The sequence below is a fragment of the Patagioenas fasciata genome, chromosome 5 (assembly GCF_037038585.1).
Source record: "Patagioenas fasciata isolate bPatFas1 chromosome 5, bPatFas1.hap1, whole genome shotgun sequence".
NCBI lineage: Eukaryota > Metazoa > Chordata > Aves > Columbiformes > Columbidae > Patagioenas > Patagioenas fasciata.
This window is the reverse complement of record NC_092524.1, coordinates 42,273,296-42,300,518: the sequence shown is the minus strand read 5'-3', so window position 1 is coordinate 42,300,518 and position 27,223 is coordinate 42,273,296. Positions and strand designations below refer to the sequence as shown.

The window sequence follows — 27,223 nt, the reverse complement described above, 5'->3', positions numbered from 1 at the left end:
ATTTAGTCTCACCTGAGTTTAATCTTCAACATAACCTTTACATGACTGAAAGGCAGACGCCAGACCAGCTCTCTATCCTACTGCCTCTGAAACTTGCTCAGTTTTTAAATGAGCAGCCATGCTTATTGGGACACGAATTTGTGAGTTTTAGGTACTGAAGCCCATTAAAACCAATGGGAATATTTCTTGGCACTTCTGAGACGCCCACTCAGGTTACTGTTAGTGTTATATTGGACTGTTGTATTAAGCAATGAGTAAATAATGTTGAAAAAAATCTGAGAATGGTACAGTTTCTATTATCTCCCTTAAAATGATTTATTCACTTTTTAAAACGGGCTGTCAGACATGCTGCAGCAGTTATGAAAAGCCCTTTTATTTACTTTACCACTAGGAGAGTCAAGTGAACCTCCTTCGCTGAAAAATCTGCAACATAAAATCCATCCTACCTTCAGCTGTACTAGATGCACATCTACATGCTTGCTATCCGAGTCCTGCTGGACAGAGTAGGTCAGATCCCTGACTCTTTCAGACGTCATCCGAAGCCAGGTCTCAATTTCTGGCAAGTGGAGAACAATCTTCCAGTCAGCCCCAGTATGCAAAGGAGGAGGCTTTTCATACTGCTGGCCAGAATCAAGCTCCTTCATGACATCCTCTTCCCCTTCTTGTTCCACTGTAGGAGTCATGTTTATGAGCATGGGAGATGCATCAGATGGCATGGGATCCAGTTCTTGTGTCCTCATGGGAGAAAATGCTACATCCATGGCTAGCATGGGAACATCTAAACCATAAATCTTTCCAAAATAGCTGCAAAGATAAAAAGAAGAGAGACTGCTGTAATGAGGCCAAATTTTGCAACAAAAATGTTCACAAGACAAGGAGTAAATGGCAATGTCTGAGAGGTATCATACTTCTAAATAAATTCTTCACCCTGCAAATCAAGAACAAATAGATTTTTCAATTTAACTTTCTTGATTTGAACAACCAAGTTATTTGAGAAAATTATAAATATTGCATTTCTCTCATTGTAGACAATAACCTTGAAGTGACAGTTTTCATTATTGAAAAATATGTTCTGGTTTTCTATAACTGCAACATAAATAAACTGAGTGTTGACTAAAGGTAGCAGAACTTTACTGATCCCTGCAAGTTTACGTAGGGCTGGCATTTGTAAACAAGCATGTATTAGAAGATACTCCTTGGCCTGAAATTTATGACTAAACACAAAATATCTCAAGCTTTATTAAAATTTCACTATTGTCCACTTGAGTGTTGATCACATACAACAAAAATTTTGAAGGCGTATTCAAAGCAACAATTGAGGACACTTGGTTGATCTATAGTAGGCAGATTTTCGTCTGGGAGTTTAAATTCTTGTAGTTTTGTCAGATTAAGAACTGTTGCAATAAGCAACAACTCTATCAAAACTTATAGATAAGAACTCTAAATGTCAAAATATGTACCTAAAATTAAAACATCACTTTATAAGAGTGACTTTATGAAAGCCCAAAAGCTGTGTCATCAATATAACCTTACAAGGTTCACTGGAAAAAGTAAGTAAACCATTTTCCTCTGGACCTCTTTCTCTGTACACTCTGTTTGCAATACATAAGGCTGCTTAAACCCAGAAAAGAAAACCTCTTTTTAACAGCAAGCACCTGGTTTGGAGCTAAGTATCTACAATCATTATGAAAACTTTCATTCAGCAGGAGATGTATTTTTTTACCTAATTTTGGACAGACTTAAAGTTGACACATGCCTGGTTTTGACATAAAACTAAAACTTACACCAGAACTTACTTTCTTCTTCAATATTTTGCAACCATAAGTGACATTCAGTAAGTCTACGTTAAGAGAATTAGGAAAACTGAGTCATTTTAAAGCTCTTTTTATTTTGCTAGAACCAGTGCATTTTACATTTTAACAACTTCTGCTTGCATTCCTATTCCATAGTGTTTAGACTGCAAAATAACTCAGTTATGTAGATATGAATTTGGGCAAGATTCCACATTTTTACATTTTGACTTTCTTTTCTATAAAGGCTGAATTTTAGCATTTAGCACTATTGCTATGAGACTCCAGAAAATAAACCAGTGCCTTTCACTATTACATAAGCTACATTTTGACTACTGAGTTATATTCCTAAATATTTCCATCAGACTCTCAGCATTCACAGACTACTCCTCCAGGCAGTGAGAGCACAAGCAAAGTATTCACAAAGTATCCAAACATCAGTCTCATAGCCAGTAAGGACAAAAAAAATCCATTTAATGTTAATTTCATCTTATTTCCCACCCTGCCACGACTTAGTAAATTACGTTTTGTATATCTATCATCCTCAAAAAACAATGTTTAGAACTGGCATTAAGCTAGTAAATATTAATTTGGCACTTCAGGAGAAAATTTTTTTATCAGTGCATTCAAGGAAAGGGAATGAAAGAAGATTTCAGTCATTCTCTGTGACTGCTGTACATTTTCCAACTCTTTTAGTTCAGTTTTTGAACACTTTGGAATTAAAAAGTGTCGACTAAAAAGCTCTGCAGCAAGACATTATGAAATTAACATTTCAGGATGCTGAGTGTTTTTCAAATCCACGTATTTTCACTACTTGTTTTTCAACTTTGACTCTTGCCATACATACACAAAACACAGCACTAGACAAAACACTGACTTCAAAAACATTTTTTCTCTTAGACACTGCTGCTCATAGCCACAGTTTTAAAGCATATGAACTGTTCTAACAGCCAAAACCATCTTACTCATTTAAGCCAATTCTTTACATTTTTTCCTCTTGAAAATGAAATTTCAGTAAAGCACATGTGGCCCTTATTTCTGCATGTTTATCATTAATAAATAAACATGCCTACCAGCAAGATAATTGGTCCTGTATCACTAAATGATTAAAAGAAAAAAAAACCACACACACACAAAACACCACAAACTGGCAGTCTGTACAAGTTTTTCAACATGACTCAGCTCTAGTAAGGACATTAAAGCAATTAGCAGACAGAAATTAAAACATGCTCCTGCAGAAGCAAACAAAAGCTAGCCCACACTGCATGCAGAGCGTAGATGTAGCTTTGATACACTGAATTTGCAATTAGCATCCATTAGGAACCTGCTGACCTGTTTTTTGTTACGATGTGCTTGACTCTATATGCTGGTTCTCCAGCATTACGGCTAATGCCTCCTTAATCCTAGTTGCTCCTAAAGTCAAGTCCTTTGAAGCCTTTTCTTTCTGCCAAATCACAAATTACAATACTTCAAGTAAGAATATGCAGAGAAACTTTAAAATAGATCATCCTTTTCACATTCTTAATGAAAAAAAAAAATCTGTAAAGGTATTAAAACACACTGTGAATACTAATTAGCGAGGTCTGGGAAAGCTTTAAAAAAACCACAAATACTTGAAAGGATAAACTGTTGCAGCTAGAAATTACTGAATCTGAACACTAGGACACAGATTCATTAAACTGTTTCTTGGCAGAATAAACAGTTATCATCATCCAACTATGCTGCGAGAAAGGAAAACTGAAAGGTTCTCCTGGGCTCCCTGAGCAAGCTGCACTGAAGCGGCGTGTTCACCGGAGTGCTCCTGAAATCACTGGAGAACCAGCAAGCTCCACCCCACCATCCCTCCCCCAGCTCCTTCGCAACTGTGGTGAAGCAACATAATTCCCCTGTCACGCCTGCTCTGACCCATGAAACGCGCTGGCAAGGTGCCGACAGAGCAGCTTCAGTCGCCCTCCTGCACTGGGTGCGAAAGGAAAACGGGAAAATCCCCACCACAGAGGTGTTTGTATGACGTTCTAATGTTGAAACATTAAACAGCAAACAACAAGGCCCAGCAGCAACAACAGCAAACCTCACAGACATATCTACTTCAGGCATTTCAGGAGTTAATAGGACTTGTCAAAATACTTTTGATCAGAAGGAGATTTTGCTTTGTGGATTACTTGACCATGTGCAAGGGAAGACTTGCATATTGGGTTCAAGACACGGACCTGCTTGAGCTCATCCGGAGCAGGGCCACAATGGTAATCAGAGGGCCATGGAGCACCTCCCTATAAGGGCAAGCTGAACTAGTTTGTGTTCTTTAGCCTGGAGAAGAAAAGGCTTCAGGGAGACCTTATAGCAGCCTATCAGTACCTAAAGGGGGCCTACAGGAAAGCTGGAGAGGGAATCTTTATCAGGGAGTATAGTGATAGGACAAGGGGTAATGGTTTTAATCTGAAAGAGGGCGGATCTAGATTAGATGTTAAGAAGGAATTCTTTACTGTAAGAGAGGCGAGGCACTGGAACAGGATAAAAAAAACTTCATCTCTCAATATTTTCAAGGCATAGCCGTATTTTTCTCATGAGAATCACAGTGAGTTATGACGATGCCATTATGAAAAAACAAAACAATTAAACCCCACAACAACAACAACAAAAAACAGAACACCCCCTCAGATTGCTTATTTCTGTCATTTCTGAAGCTACTGGTTCATTGTGCTGAAAGGCCACATTTATGAACTACACGACAGTGGAACAAGGCTTGTAATCTTTCTGGTCAGAGAAAAAAATAGATTGAGAGTAATTTTTTTGCCTTGTCTTAGTTCTTTATATACAGTTCTATATTTTCATGGATACTTGTATAAAAGGTGAGAGATCCTGTGTAAGCACATGCACACATATGCTTTCTATCTCCATCTTTAATAAGTGCATTATGCCTAACAGATGGCTGATTACCTTCCACTAATCACATAGGCAATCTCGCTTTCCCCTGGTTTTCCGCTCAATCAGATGCTAACACTTTTATGCAAAATGTAGAATGTGTGTGTCAACCACAATACAGTTCATCAATCACCACAAGCCTGGACAAACATCTCTCACTCATTCTACTCCCCAGTTATTCACATTTTCCTCATTTATAAAGTGCAGGCCATATTCATGCTGCCAGCTATCAGATCATCCACGTTTTCCTCCAGCAACAGTCTGCTACTGTCAAACAAAGATTCATTAAGCGTTTTAAGCCCATACAGTATTCCAAGCATTGATCAGTGGTGCAGACACTGGGTCGAGTGAATGTTAATGAGCTCTAATTTTTCTTACTGTCACATATTGTTAAAATCAGCCATAAGCCCTATATAGCCACCTGTCAATGAAAAAAATTGTTTCATTCTCTAAAAGGGCCCCAAAAACCCAGAGAAAGTCTATCATTACATAACTGTCTGCTTGCTGACTTTGAAATCTAATGATGTAAGTTTTAACTACAGATATAATGAGCTCATTTATGTATTGATGTTGAGTTTTCTTAGACACAGTCAAAATCAGTATCTTACACAGCCAAGTTATATTTCCATTTCCATTTCTTTTCCATTTCAATAGTCTCACTGAGGCTCACTACGTCTTTCTCTGAAAATACCATCTACTCTATCTACTGCAAAGATACACTGTGCCAGTAAACCCAAAAATGAAATACATCATGTCAGTAACTACATATAGAGTAACTTGAATTTAACATCACATTAAGACTATCCATGCTACACCAATTCCATTGCTGATTTCCCACATGATTTAAGAAATATTGCAATTTCACAAAGGTTCCAAAGAACTGAATTCTAACAGTTTAGGTTTTTCTCTTCACATTATTCTGTGTGAACACATTTCAAAAATACATCCTTTACAATTATCCTACAATTACACCTAAAAATCTGAACAGAATGGACAGAAAGGGGGAAAAAAATCATTTTGCCCTGCTGGCCCTCCTAGTTGATGTGTGTAGATTCTTATAAGTTATATCTGACAGGGAGTATAAGGATCCCTGAACTCCTGCAAGAGCAAAGAGCTTTGTAAAGTAATACTAATATTAAGCCTGAATGTTAATGTGAATTATTATTACAATTTTTAACATCACTTAAAGCCCATTAAAATGCCTACCCCCAAGGCTTTAATGGCAGCAAAGCCAGACCACCAATGATTAACTGCTGAAATCCCACCATGGATGTCTGATTTCCTGATTACATCTATAAATCAAGATTTAAAGCACTGCAACAACCCAATGTGGTCTCTTGCATCTTTTGTTTCTCATTCTAATAAAAGGTGAAGGAAAACATAGGACTTACAAGGCAACTGTTTAGCTAGAAATTAGAAATTATTGTAGCAAATCAGGGCAAGTGGAAATTCTACTGGAGAATTTATCAAAAGATCTACCTGAAATCGATGGTGTAAATAAGAGACCCAATGAAACAAACAGACCGCAAGGTCTAAGCATTATATACCCAGGTAATCTGAGAGAAGCCAGAGGTGAAATAGCCAAATTGCTGATTTTAGTGCGTATGACCTTTCACTTGAAACTTTGGCTCTTAGAATACCAGTTTTTAAAGAAAGGTTCTGGGGGACCTTTCACCTGATGTTTATACCAGGAAAATTAGTAGAAACTGTAGCAGAATGAAGCAACACCTGAAAAAGTACCATTTTTTAGAGGAAGAGCCTTCACATCCTATTGGAGTTTTCCAAACAGATCACAAAATGCTTTTGACAAGACCCAATTCTGAAAGCTAAAGGAATAGGAATCTAAATAGCCACGGGATAAGGAGGAAGGTCCTTGAATGGACAGGAAAAAAAAAAAAAAAAAAAGAGTAAAATGCTGGAAACAGTAGCAATAAATTGACAGTGGAATGATGAACAAATAGAGACAGAGATCACAAGGAGAGTTTCACAAAAACCTCTGCTAGGTACTGTTCTTCTCAATAAACGGATAAATAACCTGAAAAATGTGTGAACCATCAAGTGAAAACATCTGCAGAAGGTACTGAAATACCTGAGACAAATTTAAACCAAACCAGATTAAACTCATTATAGGCAAAAATGAAGTTATGTATATGAAACAGGAAAAAAAAAAGTAAAACAAACAAACAAAAAACAACAACAACAAAAACAAACAAACAAATAAAAAACCCAAACAAAACAAACGCAACACCAAACAGTCCTAGTTGCATGTGTAGAATGGGCTCAAGATGAACGTTGCTACTCAAAAGCAATGTCTTGGAAGGAAAACTACCAAAGTTCAATAAAAACCATCAGCTTAACAGTCAATAGCAGTCAAAAAGAAAATAAAACTTTAGGAACATTTAGCAAAGGAACAGAAAATAAAGCAGGAAAAAAAAAATCACTACATCACTATATACTTCCCTTGTACATGTCTGGCATTTTATGTGCAATTCTGTTCCTCTCATCATAAAGGGAACACAGTAAAGCTGGAAAAGGGTTGAAAAAAGGCAATCTGAAGGACGAACAGGAGTATGTCATTGCCTCTGTTCAAATGAAAACTGAACAGGCTGAGACTTTCAGCCTTGAAAAAAGGTGATGTAGTAGGATAGAATGGAGGTCATAAAATACCACTTATGACCATGCTATCCAGAAACTTTCAATGTTGCTGGTTTTCACAATCTAGGTCTCTTCGTTCTTCAAAAGAACCCCAAACCTTGTCAGTGGAAGCAGTCATTACATTTCCTGTGTTCTTTTCGCCCAAAGGTCTTTAAAGTGGTAGACGACAAATCTTCCCAGGGTCTCAGTCATTTGCCCAGTAACTTTATATACCTAAGAGGCTGTCTCAGCCGTTCTACTTGCCATGGTTTTTGCATACACTCCTCCAAAGGAGGAGCTGGAAGATCCAAGCAGGACACTGTTCAGGTCTTCCTTTCAGGAACAACTCAACAAAGGACCTTAACCTATAAACAACTTTCTTTTAAAGAAAGCATAACTGAAAATTTCAAACAACAAACTGGCCTGGATCCACCTCTCTCAAGCCCTCTGTTTATTCAGTGCCTTCAGCTGCTTCAGCAAACTCCAAGTCCCCGATCTAAATCCATTTCGATATAGATATGCTTATGTAAAAATGTGAACACTGTGAAATATAGTGAAGACTTGCCTGAAACAGTGCATAAAGTTTATACACTTCAGCTCATATCATTTTATGCTCTCACATACAAAAAAGGCAGAGACACTAGCTGGAAATGATCCCATTAGACAGCTGTTATGAGACATGTCAGCAAAAAATTCTACACTACATGTACAGACATTGAAAACAATTGTGTAGTGCCAGACTCATACAGACAGAGCAATGCATTCAAAGAATCAAACACATTGGGATGAATAGTTGTGTTTTCTGGCCATTTCTGATTTGGTGCAGGTTTGCCCTGCAGTAAGGAACAGCGACTGGGAGGTGATGTGGTGCAAAGAGATTAGCAGTAAGATGGACAAAGACAAATTAGCTGCTTCATATTAATGCATCATTACTTCAGCATCCTTTATTAGCTAACTGCCCTACACCACCTGAGGCTTTTGTTGTCCTCATTTTCACTCTAGAACATCAGCAGTACACAAAAGATTTATACAGTGGCAACTTTCATATACTGGTTCTTCAACATACATTTGAGCGGTAGTTGTTGGGTTTTGGGTGACTTTTTGAATTTCCCTGGGATAAGGCTATTTTTGTCATTCTAGTGGTCAGTAGTGAGCAAAGCATTTGCAATCATAACATAATTTTTCCCTTCACCAACTACAAAATTCAGATGGTAAAGGATGCAAAATAATTATTCTAGCAAGAAGATGGCCCCTTGTTTCAATTTTTTTTTTTTCAAAGACATAATGTGAATCATTTTTTAAATTGGAAGACAACAAATTAAAGATTAATCTTGGCTGGATTTTAAATGGTCTTTAATTATGCAGAGGCAGTGAGACACAGGTGAGAACATTCAGAGCTTTTTCATAGAGGATCTGTTTATTTGCTTGCATCTACACCACCACAGGTCCTTGACTGCATTTTCAAGTCTGACCAATGTCCAGTCAGGAAGGAGAGCAGAAAGAATCCGCAATTGTTTGTATGCATTTGTATGGACATGATCTTAAGCTCTTCTGTCACTGAGAAGGTTTTAGAAAAATTAATCACCATCAAAATACCAAACATTATTTCCACTCCCTAAAAAAACCCAACTATTTATAGACATGGCATTTCGTTTCATTTCTTATCTGTGTGTGCCACTTTCTTGAAGTGTTTGTCCACTGATGGGCACAAGGCCTGCATCAAGCCAGTGGTGCAGTACATTAGTACCAACCTTCCCCAGCTCCAAACAAGTTTACTCTTAATCCTCTAAACACAGCTATAATAGATTGGTACCTGCCTAGGAGCTGCTGCTGCTGAAATAGATGGAAGTCCACTTATTCTGCAACACTAAATTTTACTTCAATTGTGCATTAAAGGGAACTTCCTTATTTCAAACTCTGGGTAAAACTCAACATCTATTAATAACTAAAAAACACTATTTTAATTCCAGCTACCTGAAAATATATTTTCAAATCACTCACAGAACCCTACTTTAAGTTTGCTTCTTTCATTGTATATTTACCTGGTGACTGGGATCAGGATGTTTTTAACTGAAAGCTGAATGATTCTACGAGACTTGATCCACAACTGTAAATGTGAGATAGAAAAATCTTCCCATCAAAAATTTCCCATAAATAACCTCTTCGAATTCTTGGATCCATTAAATTGCTTTTAACATGATTTGGGACAGGGCGAGGAGGGGAAGGCAACAGCTTTCTTCCTTTGTTCAAAATTTCATTTGATCCAGATTTCAGCTGTTATTTTAGTTTGCTTTTTTCCTGACCACTAAAAAAAAAAAAAAAAAACAAACAAAAAAATCCTTTTCTCCTCCAAAACAGAAAAGAACAAAGAACATTTTGATTTTAACTGCCAGTTATTTGCTGAAAAGAAGTGTTCTGATGCAAACAAATTTCACTGCAAACTTCCAACCAGTCCTCCTCTTTTTCCTGGGAGTTACCTTAAAGCCAGTACTGTAAGTCTTATCTCAAAGTTAAGGAAAATAAGAATAATACATTTCGATGTCATTTCGTGCTCCAGTTTCATAACAAATACATGCTAATCAGTTAGGAGAAATCTTAACATTATTTTAGTAAAAATTATCCAGAGGCTAAACAAGTTCAGTCCTTTTTATTACGGAAGATGATTTTGAGAAATTAATTACTTGTATCAAGCAATGTGACCTCATAACAGATCAGACAAGAAGAACTAGGCAAGGTTATTTTAGCCCATTTTCAAACACTATCATTTCTTTTCCTCTCATATATACTGTACAAAGTATGTCGGTTGCAGCCAGCTTCTAACTACAATGCAAGTCTTCTACCTTTCTCTAGTGATCATTCAGGATCATCTTGGGGCTTGTTCCCTAAATTAAAACAGTATTAGATGTGTTATAGGTAGTGCAGTACTGGATGTTCAGTCTCTCAGTACAAAAGAACAGAAGGAGGAAGAAAGAAGGAAGAATCTACCTGAAGAATTCTTCAGGACACAATATTAATATATCAGACTCAACAATGCAACTTCAGGCATTAAAGCTGTCCCAGCCCTCATCCTAGTGATAAAATAGATCAAAATAGCCATGAAACACACTGTGATTTCTGAAACTAGCTTTGTTACACTAAATTTTAATAATTGTAATAAATAAAGATTTTTTTTTTAAGAAACTGCCACTTTTTGGAATAATGAACTATGCAGGTGCTGAGACCAGAGACCCTGATGCATTTTGGAAATCAGTATTCTGTATTATATGAGACAACACACTGTGGCTAGCGGACCTGCAAAATTTCACTATCACGTAAACTTTAACAATAAATAATTTAGCTGTTAAAGATAATATTTTTCAGACCTTATCTAGAAGAATGCCATTGCTTTTAATCTCAATTTCGGGATTAATAGAAATAGACTAAATTCTGTGGAGCACAAATTGGTCTTTTTTGTACTGAGTCATACTGAAGGGTTCTGTTCTATTTTTTTGGTTCCTGGTACTATCTAATAGCAATAATACATTATCAAATGTGTACATTCAGTTGTGTCAGACATTCAGTTATCATGGTAATCATGTATTGTAAAAAGTTTTCTTCCTTTTGGGGATTATTTTTTAATAGATACGAAAATAAGAGACTTCTCATACTACAAGTGTGACCCATGGCTTCAGCAACTATTCTGCAAACTCGCTTAACCGCTGCTTGGATAAAATCCTGACCCTTGATGTTGACTTACTGGTCACCTAAAAATAGATATCCAGTCATGCTGTGCTAAGAGCTGATTGACACCGTTACCCAAGATAATGAGTACAGTTGCTTTAACCCCTTCCTTTCTATTGTGCAATTTTACAAGGTCAGTTATGATTGACTCAAAGCATCAGAAAGCACCAACCCCGGTGCAGAATTATTGTTTCTGGATTACACTAAATGACAGAGACAACTTCATTTTCTCCACATACAATACTATTTCTGTAATCAGAGCTTTCAAGTTTCACCATCACCCCTCCCTTTTGAATACAATCCAAAAAATTATTTTCTCATCTCATTATACCTTACAAATTCTGGGAGAAAAGCTATATGATAAAACAGTCTCTAAACAGTGTTCAAGCAGGTGTCCAACTTCATTTTGCACCTGGACTCTAGCCAAACGTAAAAACATTGTCAATTTCAGAACTTAAAATTAAAAAATTAGTTTCAACAATGCTGGTAGTGTCCAAGACATTTTTTCAGTATCAAATTCTCTCAAGTTTCAATCTCATACACTTTTATGAGTCCACAACTATGTAATATGTACAAAGACTATCTACCAGCACTGTTACGGACAGTAAGTCTGATACTGATCCCTCTTTGATTATTGTTTAACTAAGACCAACTTCACAGAAGTCAATAAAATGAAAGAAATAAGAAAGCAGGTTTTCAAGGGCTATCACAGCTGAAAATGGAAAATTCAGGCACAACAGTTTTTCATCTTCTAAGACACTCAGTTACATAACACTGCTTTCTTTTACCATAAACTTGATCAGATACACCAAATTTTGTTGGTTCTGAAACTTTAAGGCACAGAATTATTGCTTCAAAACTTTAACTAGCTGTAAGATATTAACATAATAATTGTAATATTAGCAGTTCAGCATTAACACTGATGCTTTGGGTAGCTCTGTACATGTGTTATATATCATATGTGCTCCAGGAGAGAAATGATAGTTCTAGCACACGCTGTTTAAAGCACAATCCTGGAAGAAGAAAAACCAAAAAGGAAGCACCTTTGTTCCCCTGGGACAATCTTTTACAATGGAAGAATGAAACTAGAAAAACAACAGCAAAAACAAAAATAAAACAGAAGAAAAAAAATCACTCTGCCCCTTTATCCCCTTCATATAGGTGCATGCCAATACCTGAGCTATTCATGGTGTTAAGGGCAAACCCAAACTCTTGTACTCTCCATTAATGAAAAAAGTACTTCCAGTAAGTTGGGGAGGTTGTTTGTTTCTGTTTTGGTTTGGGTTTTTTTTTTATTTTGGGGTTTTGTTTGGTTTTGTTTTTCTGAAGAGATACTGTCTTGAAGAAGCTATAAAAGTGACTGAAACGTTTCACAGGAAAACTTCAGATTTTTGCACTGGATTCTTCCAAAGAAACTCAATCCTTGAAGAACATATGTATCTTGGAAAGATCAGGGATAAAGGATCCCAAGCATGTTTTTGAAGGTGGCTTTTAAATTCCAAGTGCTGAACATTTGACCAGGAGATAAAAGAAAGCAGACAGTGTTGTGAAAAGCATGGATAAAGCAAAAATGCAAGGACTACAGGCCAGAGGAAAAAAAAATAAAAGAAGGTCATCAGGAGCTCCAAGAAAATGAGGAGCTTAAATATGGCTACAAGACAAAAAGATCTTGGTGAATATATTAAAAAAGCAAGTGATGAGAGTAATAGGAAGGACAGTCAATCTAAAATACAGTTTAACTTGGGTGAAACAAGAGGAAAAGATGCAAGCAGAAATAAGAGGGGCTTTTTTATTATTATTCTGACAGTTCTAGGAGGAAAAAAAGCTTCTAGCAGGTTAACACCTAAGACCACTGCTTATCAGCATGAATTAGTGTATCGTTGTGCCACAATTACCCCATAAATTCATCTATACCAATGTGAGAGCTTGTCCTACCTTGAGCACATATAGCCGTGGCACCTTATAGGTCTGCCAAGGTGAAAGGAGGCACTTTACCCCCAGTGAAATGAGGAGGGTTATCTGTTAGCTTATCTGCAGGTAACAGTAACAGAAATTCACAAATAAGAATTTGTGGCACAATTCTGCCAGAAAAAATTCAGCAAGAGCATAACATCAGAATGAAGGTTTAGTAAAATATAAACATTCAGTGTTCTGCCTGATGGTACTCTCATAATCAACATCCACATGTCAAAATATTCAGGCTTCAGAGAATACAACCACAAACATAAAAGCATCAAACAAAAAACGAATAGGCAGGAGTTGTTCTTCAGGAGAAAAATATTCCTTTCTTAATCTTTCAAGACATACTTTTTTTCTAAGTCCCACACAATGAAGTGGTAAGATACTTCTGCAATCCCCTAAATTGCAAATAAGTATGGGTACAAATTTTGTTTTAAAGCTGAACTACAAATTGCTATGAGGAAGAACTCTTTACTTCCTGCAGGCAAGCAGAGTGGGGAAAAATCCATACTATTCAGCATCATCTATAAAATTGCAAGGATGTTTTCACTGTTTATGGTAGTTTGTTATCACAGGAGGCACCTACCTATATTCTAAGGCTATTTAAGGTGGGTTAGATGTTGTTGCAACTGTAGTTAAGAGACAGCACAGGAATTCTGGAAGATATGGCTTGAAGCATCAATTCTCTCTGTGTGGGAGGTGGATTCTGATTCGGCAAGGAAAGGGTATAGATTTAAAGCTTGGAGTTCTGCCATAAGGAACAAGGACTCTGACCTCTGACCTACTTTCTCTGGATACCTTTTTTCTTTTTTCCTGCCTTCCCTGATAATTTTGGCTCTTGTGTGACTGGTTCTATGATAATAGACCAAAGACAGTATTTTTCAGTGAGACCAGACAGATGACAATGGTGCAGAGATCACCTTAAAATACTCCAAAAAGACTATCTCAAAGCTGGCCTTGCACAATGGGTCCTGACCAGCTTGCACTAGAAGAACAGATATCACAGAACTAGAGCACCTGCACAGTAGATTGCAACTTGATCAATATAGTCACCTGTGAAGTGGCACAAAAGAGAAGGATGGCAACTTCTTGCTAGGAAAGCTACTTGTACCTGGGAATAAACAGGTTTGTATATTTCTTGGACTCAACAACAAACAAACAAAACAACCACAAAGCATTGTCTTCGTTGTCTGCACTGTCTGACAGTTCTGGTTGTTCATTTGGTTTTTTGTTTGTTTGTTTGTTTTTTCTGATAGAAAAGGTTCACATGGCATCATGTTCCAAGACTTTTCTTGGTGCTCTCAAGCACAGAGGATTCTACGGGAAATACAACCACGGATTTATATTTTAATTTTCCAGAGCCAGAAATAATCATACAAGCCCAAATAGGATTTTAAGATATAACTTACTTTGCAAGAGTAGCTTGAGAATGATGGATCTTGCCCTGTCTGCTGCCACCAGCAGGCAGTAAAATGTTTGCACCAGCATATTTTGTGAGTAAACAACATGCAGACTCCTTGTTCTCTGCACTTCTATGGTGTATATGTTTGGTAAATCTGTTTGACTCACCTAAGTTTCTTATTATAATTGTAAAGAACAATAACAGGAATCAATAAACAGAGATGACATAAAACAGTACACAGGACATCCATTCAAAGGGATATGCAATTTAAATTTTAGATAAAGCACCTACAGAAACTGTAGGATCTTAATACATTCTAAACAACTGAAATACTGATGCCAACTAGCATTTCTCTTTGGTTAAATTTCAAGTCAGTGTATGTAATTACATGTATTTCCAATTCAGTGACTTTTTCATCCTATTACCAGGTATGTGTACAGTACATGAAAGAGGAAGAGTATAAATGGGCAGAATAGAGAAACATTCATTTATCCAGAAATAAGACCAATTATTTTCAGTGTTATTGTTCATTGTTTTACTCCAGATTTTCTTATTCTGTATGGTCTTCCAATTTAGTATAAAATGAACTATATGCATGCAGGAATGTGTTTGATATTTTTTACATCCAGAAAAAGTTATAATGGAAAACTACTAAAAAGTAGAAAAATAAGATGTGGTCATTAGAAAATTGTGTGCACTGTACATGAAGATAAATAATGATTGTAATCTCAGGTGTGCTTACAATAATATTTTTAAGTATGCAATGATTGAATTTATGCAAAATAATGTGGTTCTATATGTACGTTCCTAACCTTAGATAGCAATTCTGTTTGTTATATGTAGCTTTTAGTCTGGAAATTGGGATTGAAATTTCATAAGAGTCCCCCTCACCAGATGTCACCACTTTCTAGGTTTGAAATACATGTTAAATGGAATTTCTTTTATGACACTTATAAGTTTATCAACTAAACCAAGAATTTCAGAGGAACTTAAAAGGCTTAAAAAGCTAAAACATGTTAAACTGTTTTCTCAAGCCCCTATGAAACATTTAACAAGCATAATCCTCTAATTCCTCTGCTCCTCATACTAAACGACAAAACCAGAGAATTATTTTTGTATTTATTTTTATTTAGGGCTTTTATTTTGAGAAATTCCATCAGTCTATCACTTCCTTTAATTGAGTTTTTCAGGATCGTACCTTAATTTTATCATTAGTTAACATACTGATTACATGTTTTTATTTACACTCTTATTCTGAAATAGTTTCTAGAGAGTTTCAGCTTAGATACTTGCTGCTGCCAACCTCCTACAGTTCACTAAACCATGCAACTGTGATGATTCTACTAACAGTATTTCAGAAGAATACAGGTTTTCAGCATGAATTAGAATATTGGCTTTTTGCCTCAAAACTTGTTTTTGTTCAGGGAGATGGAAAAAACATTATTTTACAGACACTACAGTAACCCAAGCTTTTAAGATAATCACTTGGGAAGGCTCAGGCTCAGATTCAAACCACTATATTAATTAAAAAAAAAATACAGAAAGTAGAATTCAACTAGAGCAATTCAGCAAGCTCCACCCAGAACATGAAGTTCTACTTAAGGTGCTTGCTTGACTTTAGAGGCCATTTCCAAAAAGGAGCAGGTATTAGAGCTCTCACTTGGTTTAGGATTTCTGCAACCATATGTGCATGGAAGAAAAACCACTCCTATGACTTTCTCTTACCAAATACAAGGAAATTATTCTCCCTCGGGCATGAGGCTTCAGATTCAGTACACATGATTTATTCATACATCAAGCAGCCAGGTTTTCAGAAAACTGATCACGTGCACATACAATAGATGTAAACCAATATTCTGCAACCTCTTCATATAGAACATGGCACTGGAAGAAAAAAACCCACAGAATTCTGACTTGCACAACATGTGCAAATTATTTGACTAGTACAAGATGTAAGACACATTCCTGTCCTTAGCATCCTTCATTGGCTTATGCTGGTCTAGACTGGGACCATGGTGAATTACAGTTAAGGTATCTCTTACCTCATGCATTGCAAGCTCTGCTTAATCAGCTGTTGAATTCCAATTTACATGTTTTATTCGACCCTCACGGTACACACTCACATGACTCTACTGACTTGAAATTAGTTCTGACAGGCCATAGTGCATATGAAATAACACTGGACCTAAATTACTTTCTCAGAACTAAGGGCCTTATCTTTTCTGCTGCTGAAACATCCACTGCTTCTTCAAAATTAACAGTACAGAAGTGCAGTTTCACTTACTAAAAGACAAATGCTTTACCAATCATTATACCGGTACCTATTTCTATACCTTTCATGCCAAGGGGTCACTTCAGTACATTGCAAGTATAGTAAAAGTCTTTAGACATAGATTTAGATGAAACCAAAGCAATATGAAAAATGATGCTATTAAATACCACGGGGTTTGCACATTTCAGCCCATCATTTAACCACTCTGTGGAGAGTGGAATTTATTTGGATCTACTTTTTTTCTTTCTTTTCTTATGGACATTTACAGTTTTGAGGAGCAGAAACAAGGCTTCCAAGAAATAGTAGTGTGATTCAAAACCACAGGATAACTATAATTCAACAAGTTAGTGGAAGATTCTAACTAAATACAAAGGATATAATATATCTATCTTGGTATTATAATATGATAAGGTAATGGTCAAAATTAGTGACTGATTTATTAAATTCAGCTACCATTTAGTTTTGATTGGAACACCTTTTTTGCACTTAAACATCTACTTGGTTGTGAAAAAGCAGAATGAAAGTTCAAACAAGGAAAGAAATAACCTATGAAAAACATTTGTGTCTAAGTCTATTTTGATAAAAACTGCTTCGACTCAGTCATTTCAGTTTTATTGACAAAGTCCTCTCCAAACAGAAACAACCAAGACATCAAGCATCAGTTAACTACTTGAAATAAAAAGACCAGTAAGGAAACAATCTGCAATAAATAAGTTATTTCTGGAGACTTTCCAGGTGTGTTTCATCCAAACTGTGTGGCCTACTTGAGCTACATGTCATTATACTGGGGTTTTTTCTGCATTGTCCATGAAAATTAATTTTGCTGTTTGGAAAATCTGTGAGCTGCATCTGAGATAAATAACTGACATACTCAGCCATAAGGAGGAGTGGAAGCCCAAACAAGCAGCTGAAATAAATTTGAGAGCAGCCACTTCACAAGTTTCTGAGATTTACCTGGTTTAGGTCAGATGCCAGGGCTTCAGGACAGAAGAGAGGAGGAAAGAAAAAAAAAAAATAGGAGAAAGAAAAAAAAAAGTGGTCTACCTCATAAATTCAAAAAGACTGTGATGAGCTTCAGTTATCCTAGAGCCTAGTAACAGAAAATAACAGACAGTAATATTCTAGCTGTCAGAAATCTACTAGCAGAAACAGTGGAAAATGCTGGAAATGTCTGTGTTCCCAGCAGCTGTGGAATTAAATGCTATTTATAGAGCCTGCCACAAGTGATAACATTTTTTCCAGAAAAATCTTGAAATAATTGAAAAGCTAAGAGGGAGGGAGAGATGAGCAATCTGTTAGGAAGGTAATGTTCTTTGCAGTTGCCAAAATCTGATACAATTAAGATGACATGGATGTTTCCTGCATCATTCTTCTTCTAATTGGTAACTACACTCCTTGATAGTGTCTTAAACAGGAGCAGATGCTTCTGTCTTAACCAAATTTATTTTGCAAAGCAAAAGGCAAACTGCATCATGGAAGAATGGATCTGTTCGTCCTTTATGTTGAGAAAACTTGATTTTACAAGGATTACAGATGCCTCTTCGTGAAATGAAAACTACTATGTTCTACAACAGCCTAAAAATTCCTCTAAGCTTAGAATAGTCATTTATGATGGACAGTATAATGTGATAATTGTCTTTCCCAAGCTTGTTCTTTCATTCACTGATAAACATTTTCAGAGGGAACAAAATCATACTATGATATGGAACATATCAATGGAAGGTAGGGCTTTCAGTAGCACATAAAAGACCTTCCTGCTCTTGAGTGCTGTCATTGACATTCTCCCTTGTGCAGATGAACAACAAGCCATGTCAGACACCTTCACGCCACTACTGATTCTGCATTTGTGGAATAATCAAATGACCTTCCTGTGCCCGTTTCCATCCTTTGATGGGCAAGTTCCTCAGACCACCTCTTCAAAATAGATGTGATATTCTATTCATAGTATTTCCTATCTGATTTCACGTATAGCATTAAGGAAGGGCAAAATGAACACAAAACCACTTTTCAAAGAAATTCACTCTGAAATATAATTCAAAAAGATGAAGAGTAGAGCAGAATGTGTTGGACATTGAGTAATACATTTTTAAATAAACTTGAGAATATTTACTTCGTATTACAAAGCTGTTGGATGTACTATCAAGACCATTCTCATGATGACTTCAATACCTTTTCCTTGACTAGCAGAAGCTTCCAGATGAGTTACACACTGATCCTGGGAAGAAAATGAGTCACCAGTGGAAAGAAATTTAAACAGAAATGAGGCAACTAATTCTGCTGCTGTTAAAACACAAAGAAGACAGGAAGGAGAATGTGAAAACATTTTACAATGAAATCTTCCAACTGGTAAATTACAGTAGTAGTTTTTAAATTATTTTAATGACAAATACTATGTTGATATCAAAATATTGAATTCACTGCATCCTGGTTGTTCATTATTTAAATAACAACATTAACTGAATGTGATTGAACAGCTACCCTACAAAAATGCCCCAAGTTTCAAATTACTACTTCACCAGTAAAAAACTATCATACAATGCTATGGAGTCTCATCCCATATATCAAAAAGTAATTTTAAATGCCAAGATATGGAAATCATGCAATTCTTTCTGAGTGAATATTCTGACTAAAAATTCAGAAACCTGGAATAATTCACTCACATAGTTTATTCACCACTATGTAACAGAAACACATGGATTAAATACAAAGATGTAATGAACTCATAAAATTTTTTTAGTGTGCAGGAGTATCTGGATGAACAGTCATAAATGAACAAGACTTAATTTTCATTCTTTAAATATAAATAGACATTAAGCAATCAGAAGGCTGTAGCAATGCCAAAGGAAGAGGTGAACTTTAACATTTGCTAGTGCTCCCTGTGGGAGTTTTAATGCATGTCTTGTTTGAAGCATCTTTCTTTGTGAAAGCATCCTTTTGTATTAGTATGTCATGATAGCAATTGGCATTCTCTTCTGTAACACTAACGATCCTGTTTTGTCCTGATGTTACCAAATAGCTTTAGTCAGAACAGAAACCAGCTTTTTGACTCCCAGAGAACAGAGGTTGAGGACCACACTGAATATTAACTTAAAAAGTTAACTGAAACAGTGATAGACTTTGCAATCCCTTTGCTGCCCCGAGTTTCTTTCTGGTTGAGTAAATCTAGTCATCTTTAAAAGATACAAGTGAAACAGGCTTGGAGATTGGGAATGCATTTCTCCAGTGAGGAAAGAAGAAACAAGCTGAAATAATGCAAGTTTTCCCATAGCAACCTACCCAGTTTCTGAGCTGATTACTTCTATTCAGGCACGTAGGCAGGGTTTCCTGCAGCAAGTGAGGGCCTGTTAACCCCAAAGTCAGGCTTATGGCGTGGAGAGGTAAACACTGATAAAACATGTAGTGGTTTTTCAGTAGAAATAGATCACACACCAAAAAGAATTAAGAACTGACTGGCTAGCTGAGAAACCTTGGAAAAAAACATTTGGTGGGGAATTAAACTAGGCTGTTTTGAGTGAGATTCCACAGGGATTAGCGAGGCCTAATGCTATTTTAACGTTTTCACAAGTAATCTGGAGGCAAATATATAAACACTACCTGTAATATTTGCAGATAGATAGACTGGTGGAAAGCTAAAGAATGATCAGCCCAGGTCTATCAGAGCAAGAAGCCTCCCCTGCTTTTGCAGAGGAGCCCCACTGGTGGCTAAGGTCAAACTTCTTGAAAACTAGCCCAAAAAATAAAATGCATTTTAATCTAAACAAGTGTAGAGTTGCACATCAAAGATTAAGGAATGAAATCAGTAACAAACACACTGGAAAATCCTGCCTCAGGAAAGATATTAAGGATTGTTAAAGGCAAACAAAATGAGCACTATGTGGTGTACTGTGATCACTTGAGTTACTACGATTTTTGGAATAAACCAGGAGCTGGGAAGAGTAGGAAAAAACTAGCACTACTACTGAGTGTAAGTGATGGTGAGAATGGAATGCTGTGTGGAGGTGTGGCATACACATTTAAAAAAAAATGTTGAAAAACTGGAATGTGTGTGGCAAAAGTAATTGAAAATAATAATAGGTGCTTGAAACTGGAAGGCATAAAAAGCTTTATCTGTTTAATGTATCAACAGGAAAACTGAGGGACATTTTCCATGGAGAACATGTGAACCTCAAGAGGAATATGTTTCCTATTAAAAAGCAGAGAAAAACTCAGGTGTGAAAGTTGAAGCCAGACAAGTTCAAATTCTGAAAGAAGTCTCCAGCAATAAGGACAATTAATCATGATAATCAAGTTACTGAGAGAAAAAAAAAAAAAAAAAAGGTGGATTCTCTGCCTGTTGCTGATCAAGAAAGGAAAAAATCAGTTGGCCAAATGAAAGTTATTGGGCCCAAACATATGCAAAATATAATAACTTCAAAACCTAGAAACTGCTCAGGAAAGAAAATTGTCAGAAAAGACTGCTAGAACAGAAACGAGGATTTCTGTAGTCAGTATTCAGACCCTTAGGCTGTACTACATTTCACAACACCATAGTAAAGAATGCTGATCTCTCAGGAAAATAAAATCTGACTCCTTCTGATCATTCCCTAAAGAATTCTTGGTTTATTGTCATTATTGTTCTGAATATCTAACACCATTTCACTGCTATAACTTCTCTCCCCCACCAAGTGAAGAGACTCATTAGTAAACACATGTTGCTTTGTAAATAACGTGTTTTACCATCTGCTAACACATCTGAAATGTTTTCTTTCATGGGAAAAGGAAAATTTTATTTCAAAGCGCTACTGAAGGGAAAAGAAATTGAAATGAAAGAAGCTTTACATTGAAAACATTTTTTAGTATTTATGGATTTTTTTGTCTATATATATTTTTTTCAGTTATAAAATTCAGCATGGCCAAAACCAGTTAAAAAAAAAAAAAAAAAAGGATTAAGAATTTTTCTTGGATACAGTAAATGAAATGGTTCAATAAATTTCCAGCCACTATATTTTCCAGAACTTTAGAAAATATGCAATGAAAGTATCAGCCTCAGGATAGCCTTTAAATACTCTTTCCTGAAATAGATCTGAAGTTACATGGTTGATAATGCAGTGAGGCTGTTCTGGTGCCTTCATTTAGACTATATTACTCAGCATATCATGCTGGTTTGATTCAGTCCATTGGTAATGTAAATTTCTGACGCTGAAAATAAGTTTCAAAAAGAGGTGTTTATTGCAGAGAATAGCTCTGCTTCCCAAAGCATGGAATTAGAGAGTCAGGAATAGTTAGTCTCTATATCACAGCCCCTGCAAACAGCCTGACAGAAGGAGAGGAAAATATACCTCTTCTTCCATTTCTTTTCAACTCTTTCTTTAAGAATGAAGAAACAGGCCTAGGAAAAAAAGAGAAAAATGTAAAAAGAAAAACAGAAAAAGAGAAAAATATTGAATCTTACAGAACATAACCTCAGCAATGATTCCATAAATAACTAACTACAATTATACTTAAGGTATATTCCTTTTTTGTTTCATATAAGATATACTCATGGAAAGCTGCTCTTTAATTCATGACATTCCTGAACAGACTCTGAAAGTTCTGTACTTACATTAATAAACATTTCAAAGGCCTTATAATATATCCTGTAATTAGAGCAATCCTGTATAGAGCTGCATTCTCAAGGTTTCATTCTGCTAAATGTTTTTTTTTCATTTCATGTTGAAGCAATAGAAAATTCCCTGACTCACAGAACTGCTCCATCTTTGAAGAGCTGCAGACTTGTTTATATAAATATGTTTCCAGGAAGAGCAAGTCTAACTGTAATTCCTGCAAAACTGCTATGACATGCCATGTGATTGTTGTCAAACCACAACCATCATATGTACTATAGGCTCAGTCTAATACATTTCAGAATGGGGAATTTACACCTTCAATTCTGCACTACACAAACTGCACCTTGATCTTTCCCTCTGAGCTTCAGAGCAAAAGAGTATCAAAACATGACTCATAGCCTTGAAAAAAATATGAGTCTGTCTTGGGGAAAAAGTACAGGCAATCTCTACAAGATCTGAGCTGACACCAAGCAAGAGAACATTAGCATGGCTAAACAGTATGAGTTCATATCAGCTGTCATTACCACGGCTTTTGTTTATATAATATGTGATATGGAGCTGTCAATGCATGTTTGCAGCAGGCATAAAGAGTCCTGATGGCCTTTGCATCCCCAGCTCAAAAGTTTTGCATCTCATATTGTCAACAATTGTTCATAGAAGAGCTGCTTACCCTCCTGAGGGAAGTGAGCTGTACCCCTCCCCATCAGCTGGTGGGTACAGAGGCACTCCTGTCACCTACCTGGCTGAGCACACCTGTGCCCTCCCAGGCAAGTGAATTTTCGTCTGTAATGTATTTGGCTGCATACATCTACCTCACAATCTTGTAAACTCATATATCATGCTTGAGGTGCTCCTGGGGACCACAATGTCAGCTGCTTGAACAGGTCACAAAAGCTGCAGCTCCAAGTCCAAGGTTCTTTTAGGAGGGAAGGTGACAGAGGACAGCTGGTGGAACCAGTGGACAGCTGATCCCAGGCTGCTCGCCGTCTGAAAACCCTGCTCCAGCATCTCCTCTGGGACACTACAACAAGAAGGAAGGAAACTTCTCCTCTGCCTCCAGATAGAACAGTAAGGTATCATGACACTGCATTTCACAAAACTCTTCCTCAGTCCAAATTAGGAAAAATTATTTGTGTAGATCATATACCATACAAACATGGGATAGTCCATGTACTGGGCAGCAAATGGGCCGATAAGGGCACTGTGTGTGTTTTGCAGGCTGATATTACTGTGTACAAACCCAAAAACCCAAGCTACAATGCTGCAAGTGAGGTCAGCTACATAGCAAGGGCTATATGTAACCTTATTGCCCCCTATAACCAGCTTCTCTAACTCCTGAGGTGCACTCTTCACACTTCCAGCTGTGCAGGCCCTGGTAGTTAAGATGGCATGCCAACTGCAGCCTCTGCTTTCAAAACCCTAAATTTTCAACCAACACCCATTGCTTTGAAAAGCCATAACAGATTGGCTAGGTTTTTCTACAGCATTAGTATCATTTTCTTTGAAGGTCCTTTATAACCACAGTTGTCAGCAGTTCAGCTATGACTTTTATTACATTTTATGTTATGGGCTGTTAACACCAGTTCTCTTTATCACTTCATTCGCACATTTTGAAGTTCATGATGTATTACACCTCTTTAGCACAATGCTACCATTTTAACTCTATTCAACTAAAAACTGCCTGTAATTACCAAAACTTATTAATCACTGTTTTTTTCCAACCCAATGTTTTGTTTAAAAAAGATCTTTACTAAAAATCTATGCAATAGTTCCTGTCTGCATATGTGGCTTGTTAGCAAAGCAAAGATTAATAAAAATGCATCTCCTCTAAGAAACAGATGTTGCAAACAGACTTGAAAATTTGCGTTTATATTTATCTTTAAAAGTGTCAGGAAACTTGTAAAATCTGGACAAGTAAGTAATTCCTGTTCATCTGTGTACATCTCAGACATCTACGAATTCTCTCCTGGAGTGCTATTCCTACGGACTTTGTCTGAAAAGGAAATCAGGGAAGCACTAATTCGAAAGTTGGTATTTCACATAATTAACATATATCTCACTATAGGTAGAGAGATACTGGATGTACTCAAAATAACCATCTTCTGCACTGGCCTGAACAAGCTCCATTCTTTAGGCTATAATGTGGTATGTACGTTATCCACCTTACATAGTTTGATTTGTAATGCAATGTACATATCCATGTAATTTTGCAAAATCAGTTTATAAAATCAGATGTATACAAAACAGTAATTTGACTGGAAGAAAGCCAACATCACTCCAGTCTTCAAAAAGATCAAGAAGGGTGACCCAGGAAACTATGGGCCAGTCAGCCTCACCTCCATCCCTGGAAAGGTGATGGAACAACTCATTCTGGATGTCATCTCCAAGCATGTGGAGGAAAATAAGGTTATCAGGAGTAGTCAGTACGGGTTCACCAAGGGGAAATCATGTTTGACCAACCTGATAGCCTTTTATGATGGTATGACTGGCTGGGTAGATGAGGGAATGGTAGTGGATGTTGTCTACCTTGACTTCAGCAAGGTTTTGACACCGTCTCTCGTGACATCCTCATAGGCAAGCTCAAGAAGTGCAGTCTGGATGAATGCACAGTGAGATGGATCATTAACTGGCTGGATGGCAGAGCTCAGAGGGTTGTGAACAATGGTGCAGAGTCTGGTTAGAAGTCTGTAGTCAGTGGAGTTCCCCAGGGGTCAGTATTAGGTCAAGTCCTGTTCAACCTGTTAATCAGTGACCTGGATGAAAAGGCCAAGTGTATCCTCAGCAAGTTCACTGATGAGACCAAACTGAGAGGAAGGATTGACATACCATAAGGCTGTGCTGCCATTCAGTGAGACCTGGACAGGTTGAAGGACTGAGCAGAGAAGAACCTGATGAAATTCAACAAGTGTAGGGTCTTGCACCTGTGGAGGAATAACCCCAGGCACCACTATAGGCTAGGGGTGGACCTGCTGGGAAGTAGCACTGCAGAGAAGGACCTGAGAGTTCTGGTTGACAACAGCTTAACCATGAGTCAACAATGTGCCCTTGTGGCCAAAAAAGGCCAATGGTATCCTGGGATGCATTAGGCAAAGTGTGACCAGCAGGTCAAGGCAGGTTATCCTCCCCCTCTACTCTGCCTGGTGAGGCTGTATCTGGAGTACTGTGTCCAGTTCTGGATTTCCCAGTTTAAGGACAAGGAACTACTGAAGGGAGTCCAGCAGAGGGCTACAAAGATTATTTGGGATCTGAAGCATCTTATAAGGAAAGACTGAGAGAGCTTAATCAAATAAGATTTTCCCTAACCAAAAATGGAAGTTCTAGAGCAAGTGTTGCTATGTAAATGATTAGCTGCAACAGATGTGAAGCAAAACACAGATGCCAAAGGTCTAATTTTGTTCAGTTTTGCAAACAAACCATTTCTGGCTAGTAAGAAAATACAATGAATCAATGTGTTCTTGTATGATAACATGAAGCAGAGAAAACGGAAATTCAGTTTGCCTACATACTGCAGCCTGAGTAAAACAAGCAGTGGAAGTAATAAGAAATAATTTAATTTTCATTTGAAAGTTCACTGGTGTACTGCACAGTGGAAAAGAATTGCAAAAAACCTGAAAGTCAGTACATTTCTTCAGTAGTTAATTTTATACATTACAAGTTATATTAGAAAATTAGAGGTCAGATTAAACTCATATTCACAAGTGGGTTGTGTCAGCTACCAACTCCATTATTCACACATTGTTCTTTTGGGTTATTTTATCACCAACATCATCCCAACAAGTTAAAGTTGCAACAACATAAACTAGTGGGCATGGGGATCTGGGGGCAGTACAGTCAGGACTTTTAAATTTTTTTTAAAACAGATCAAGGTTTGTGTTCTTACCTGCAAACCACTCTTTATGTAGTTATTTCAGGGACTCTTGCTGTGGCAATAACAGATGTAAATGTCTTTATATAGTAACATTTTCTTCTGTTTTGTATTTTAGTCTCCTGCAGTTTTGACAGTTCTCTTTCAACTTTTTATTATCATGTTACCCATGTTCTACACTAAAATACTCCGGATCAACGTCCCACTACATATTTAAATGCTCATTCACGAAAGCCATTAGACAGAAAGCACAGAAGCAATACAAAATACAGAGACATCAGTAAGTTTAGAGAAGTTAATAGATTCTAAACTGTCATACTGTGTCATGCTAGATGCAACATCAATGCAATCTTACTTTAGTACTGACAGCACATTATAAATACTATGACTTTACAACAGTTTGTGTCCCCAGGCAGAGATAAGAAGAGGTTAGATATCACCTACATAGACAGAAAAGGACAGAACAATAAGACAAGCACCCTTCCAGTACCTAAAGAGGACCCTCAAGACAGCTGGAAAGGTAATTTTTACAAGGGCATGTAGTGATAGGGTAAGGGGTAGTGGCTTTAAACGGAAAGAGGGTCAATTTAGATTAGGTATGAGGAAGAAATTCTTCACCAAGAGGGTGGTGAGGCACTGAGACAGGCTACCCAGAGAAGTTTTGAATGCCACATCCCCTGGAAGCGTTCAAGGCCAGGTTGGATGGGGCAACCTCGTCTAGTGGAATGTGTTCCTGTCCATGGCAGGGGAGTTAGAACTAGATGTTCTGCAAGGTTCTTTCCAACCAAAACCATTCTATGATTCTAGGATCATACCTGCCTCTGACTGTTGTAGCATTTTGATGACTAGCTTATGATTGCCTAAGACTGCGAAGTTATGGGAAAACCAATCATTAACACTATCCAAAACCATTCCAGATCCCTGGGAAGTTTATGAGATTGAGAGCAAAGTACTTTGCATATATTAGTTCAGAGGTGGATGTTTACTGAGGTGCCAAATTCTAACACCTAGATGCTAATTTGCATCAAACCAACCCAGCTCTAGAGGAGACTGAAATCCTTAGTGTCCAGTAAA

General features: G+C 37.1%; 1 protein-coding gene across 3 annotated transcripts in view; it reads right to left on the bottom strand.

Moving 5' to 3' along the window:
- AKAP6 (A-kinase anchoring protein 6) overlaps positions 1 to 27,223 on the bottom strand; it is a 286,646-nt gene that overhangs the window by 233,022 nt on the left and 26,401 nt on the right. For 2 of the 3 annotated variants that reach the window (XM_065838655.2, XM_065838656.2), the window contains exon 2: positions 447 to 804. In XM_065838655.2, coding sequence (XP_065694727.1) covers positions 447 to 770 — 324 coding nt within the window. In that variant the 5' untranslated portion in view covers positions 771 to 804. Of the gene's footprint in view, positions 1 to 446; positions 805 to 3,122; positions 3,235 to 27,223 lie in introns of all 3 variants that reach the window. The other variant, XM_071809385.1, reaches the window with a different exon arrangement.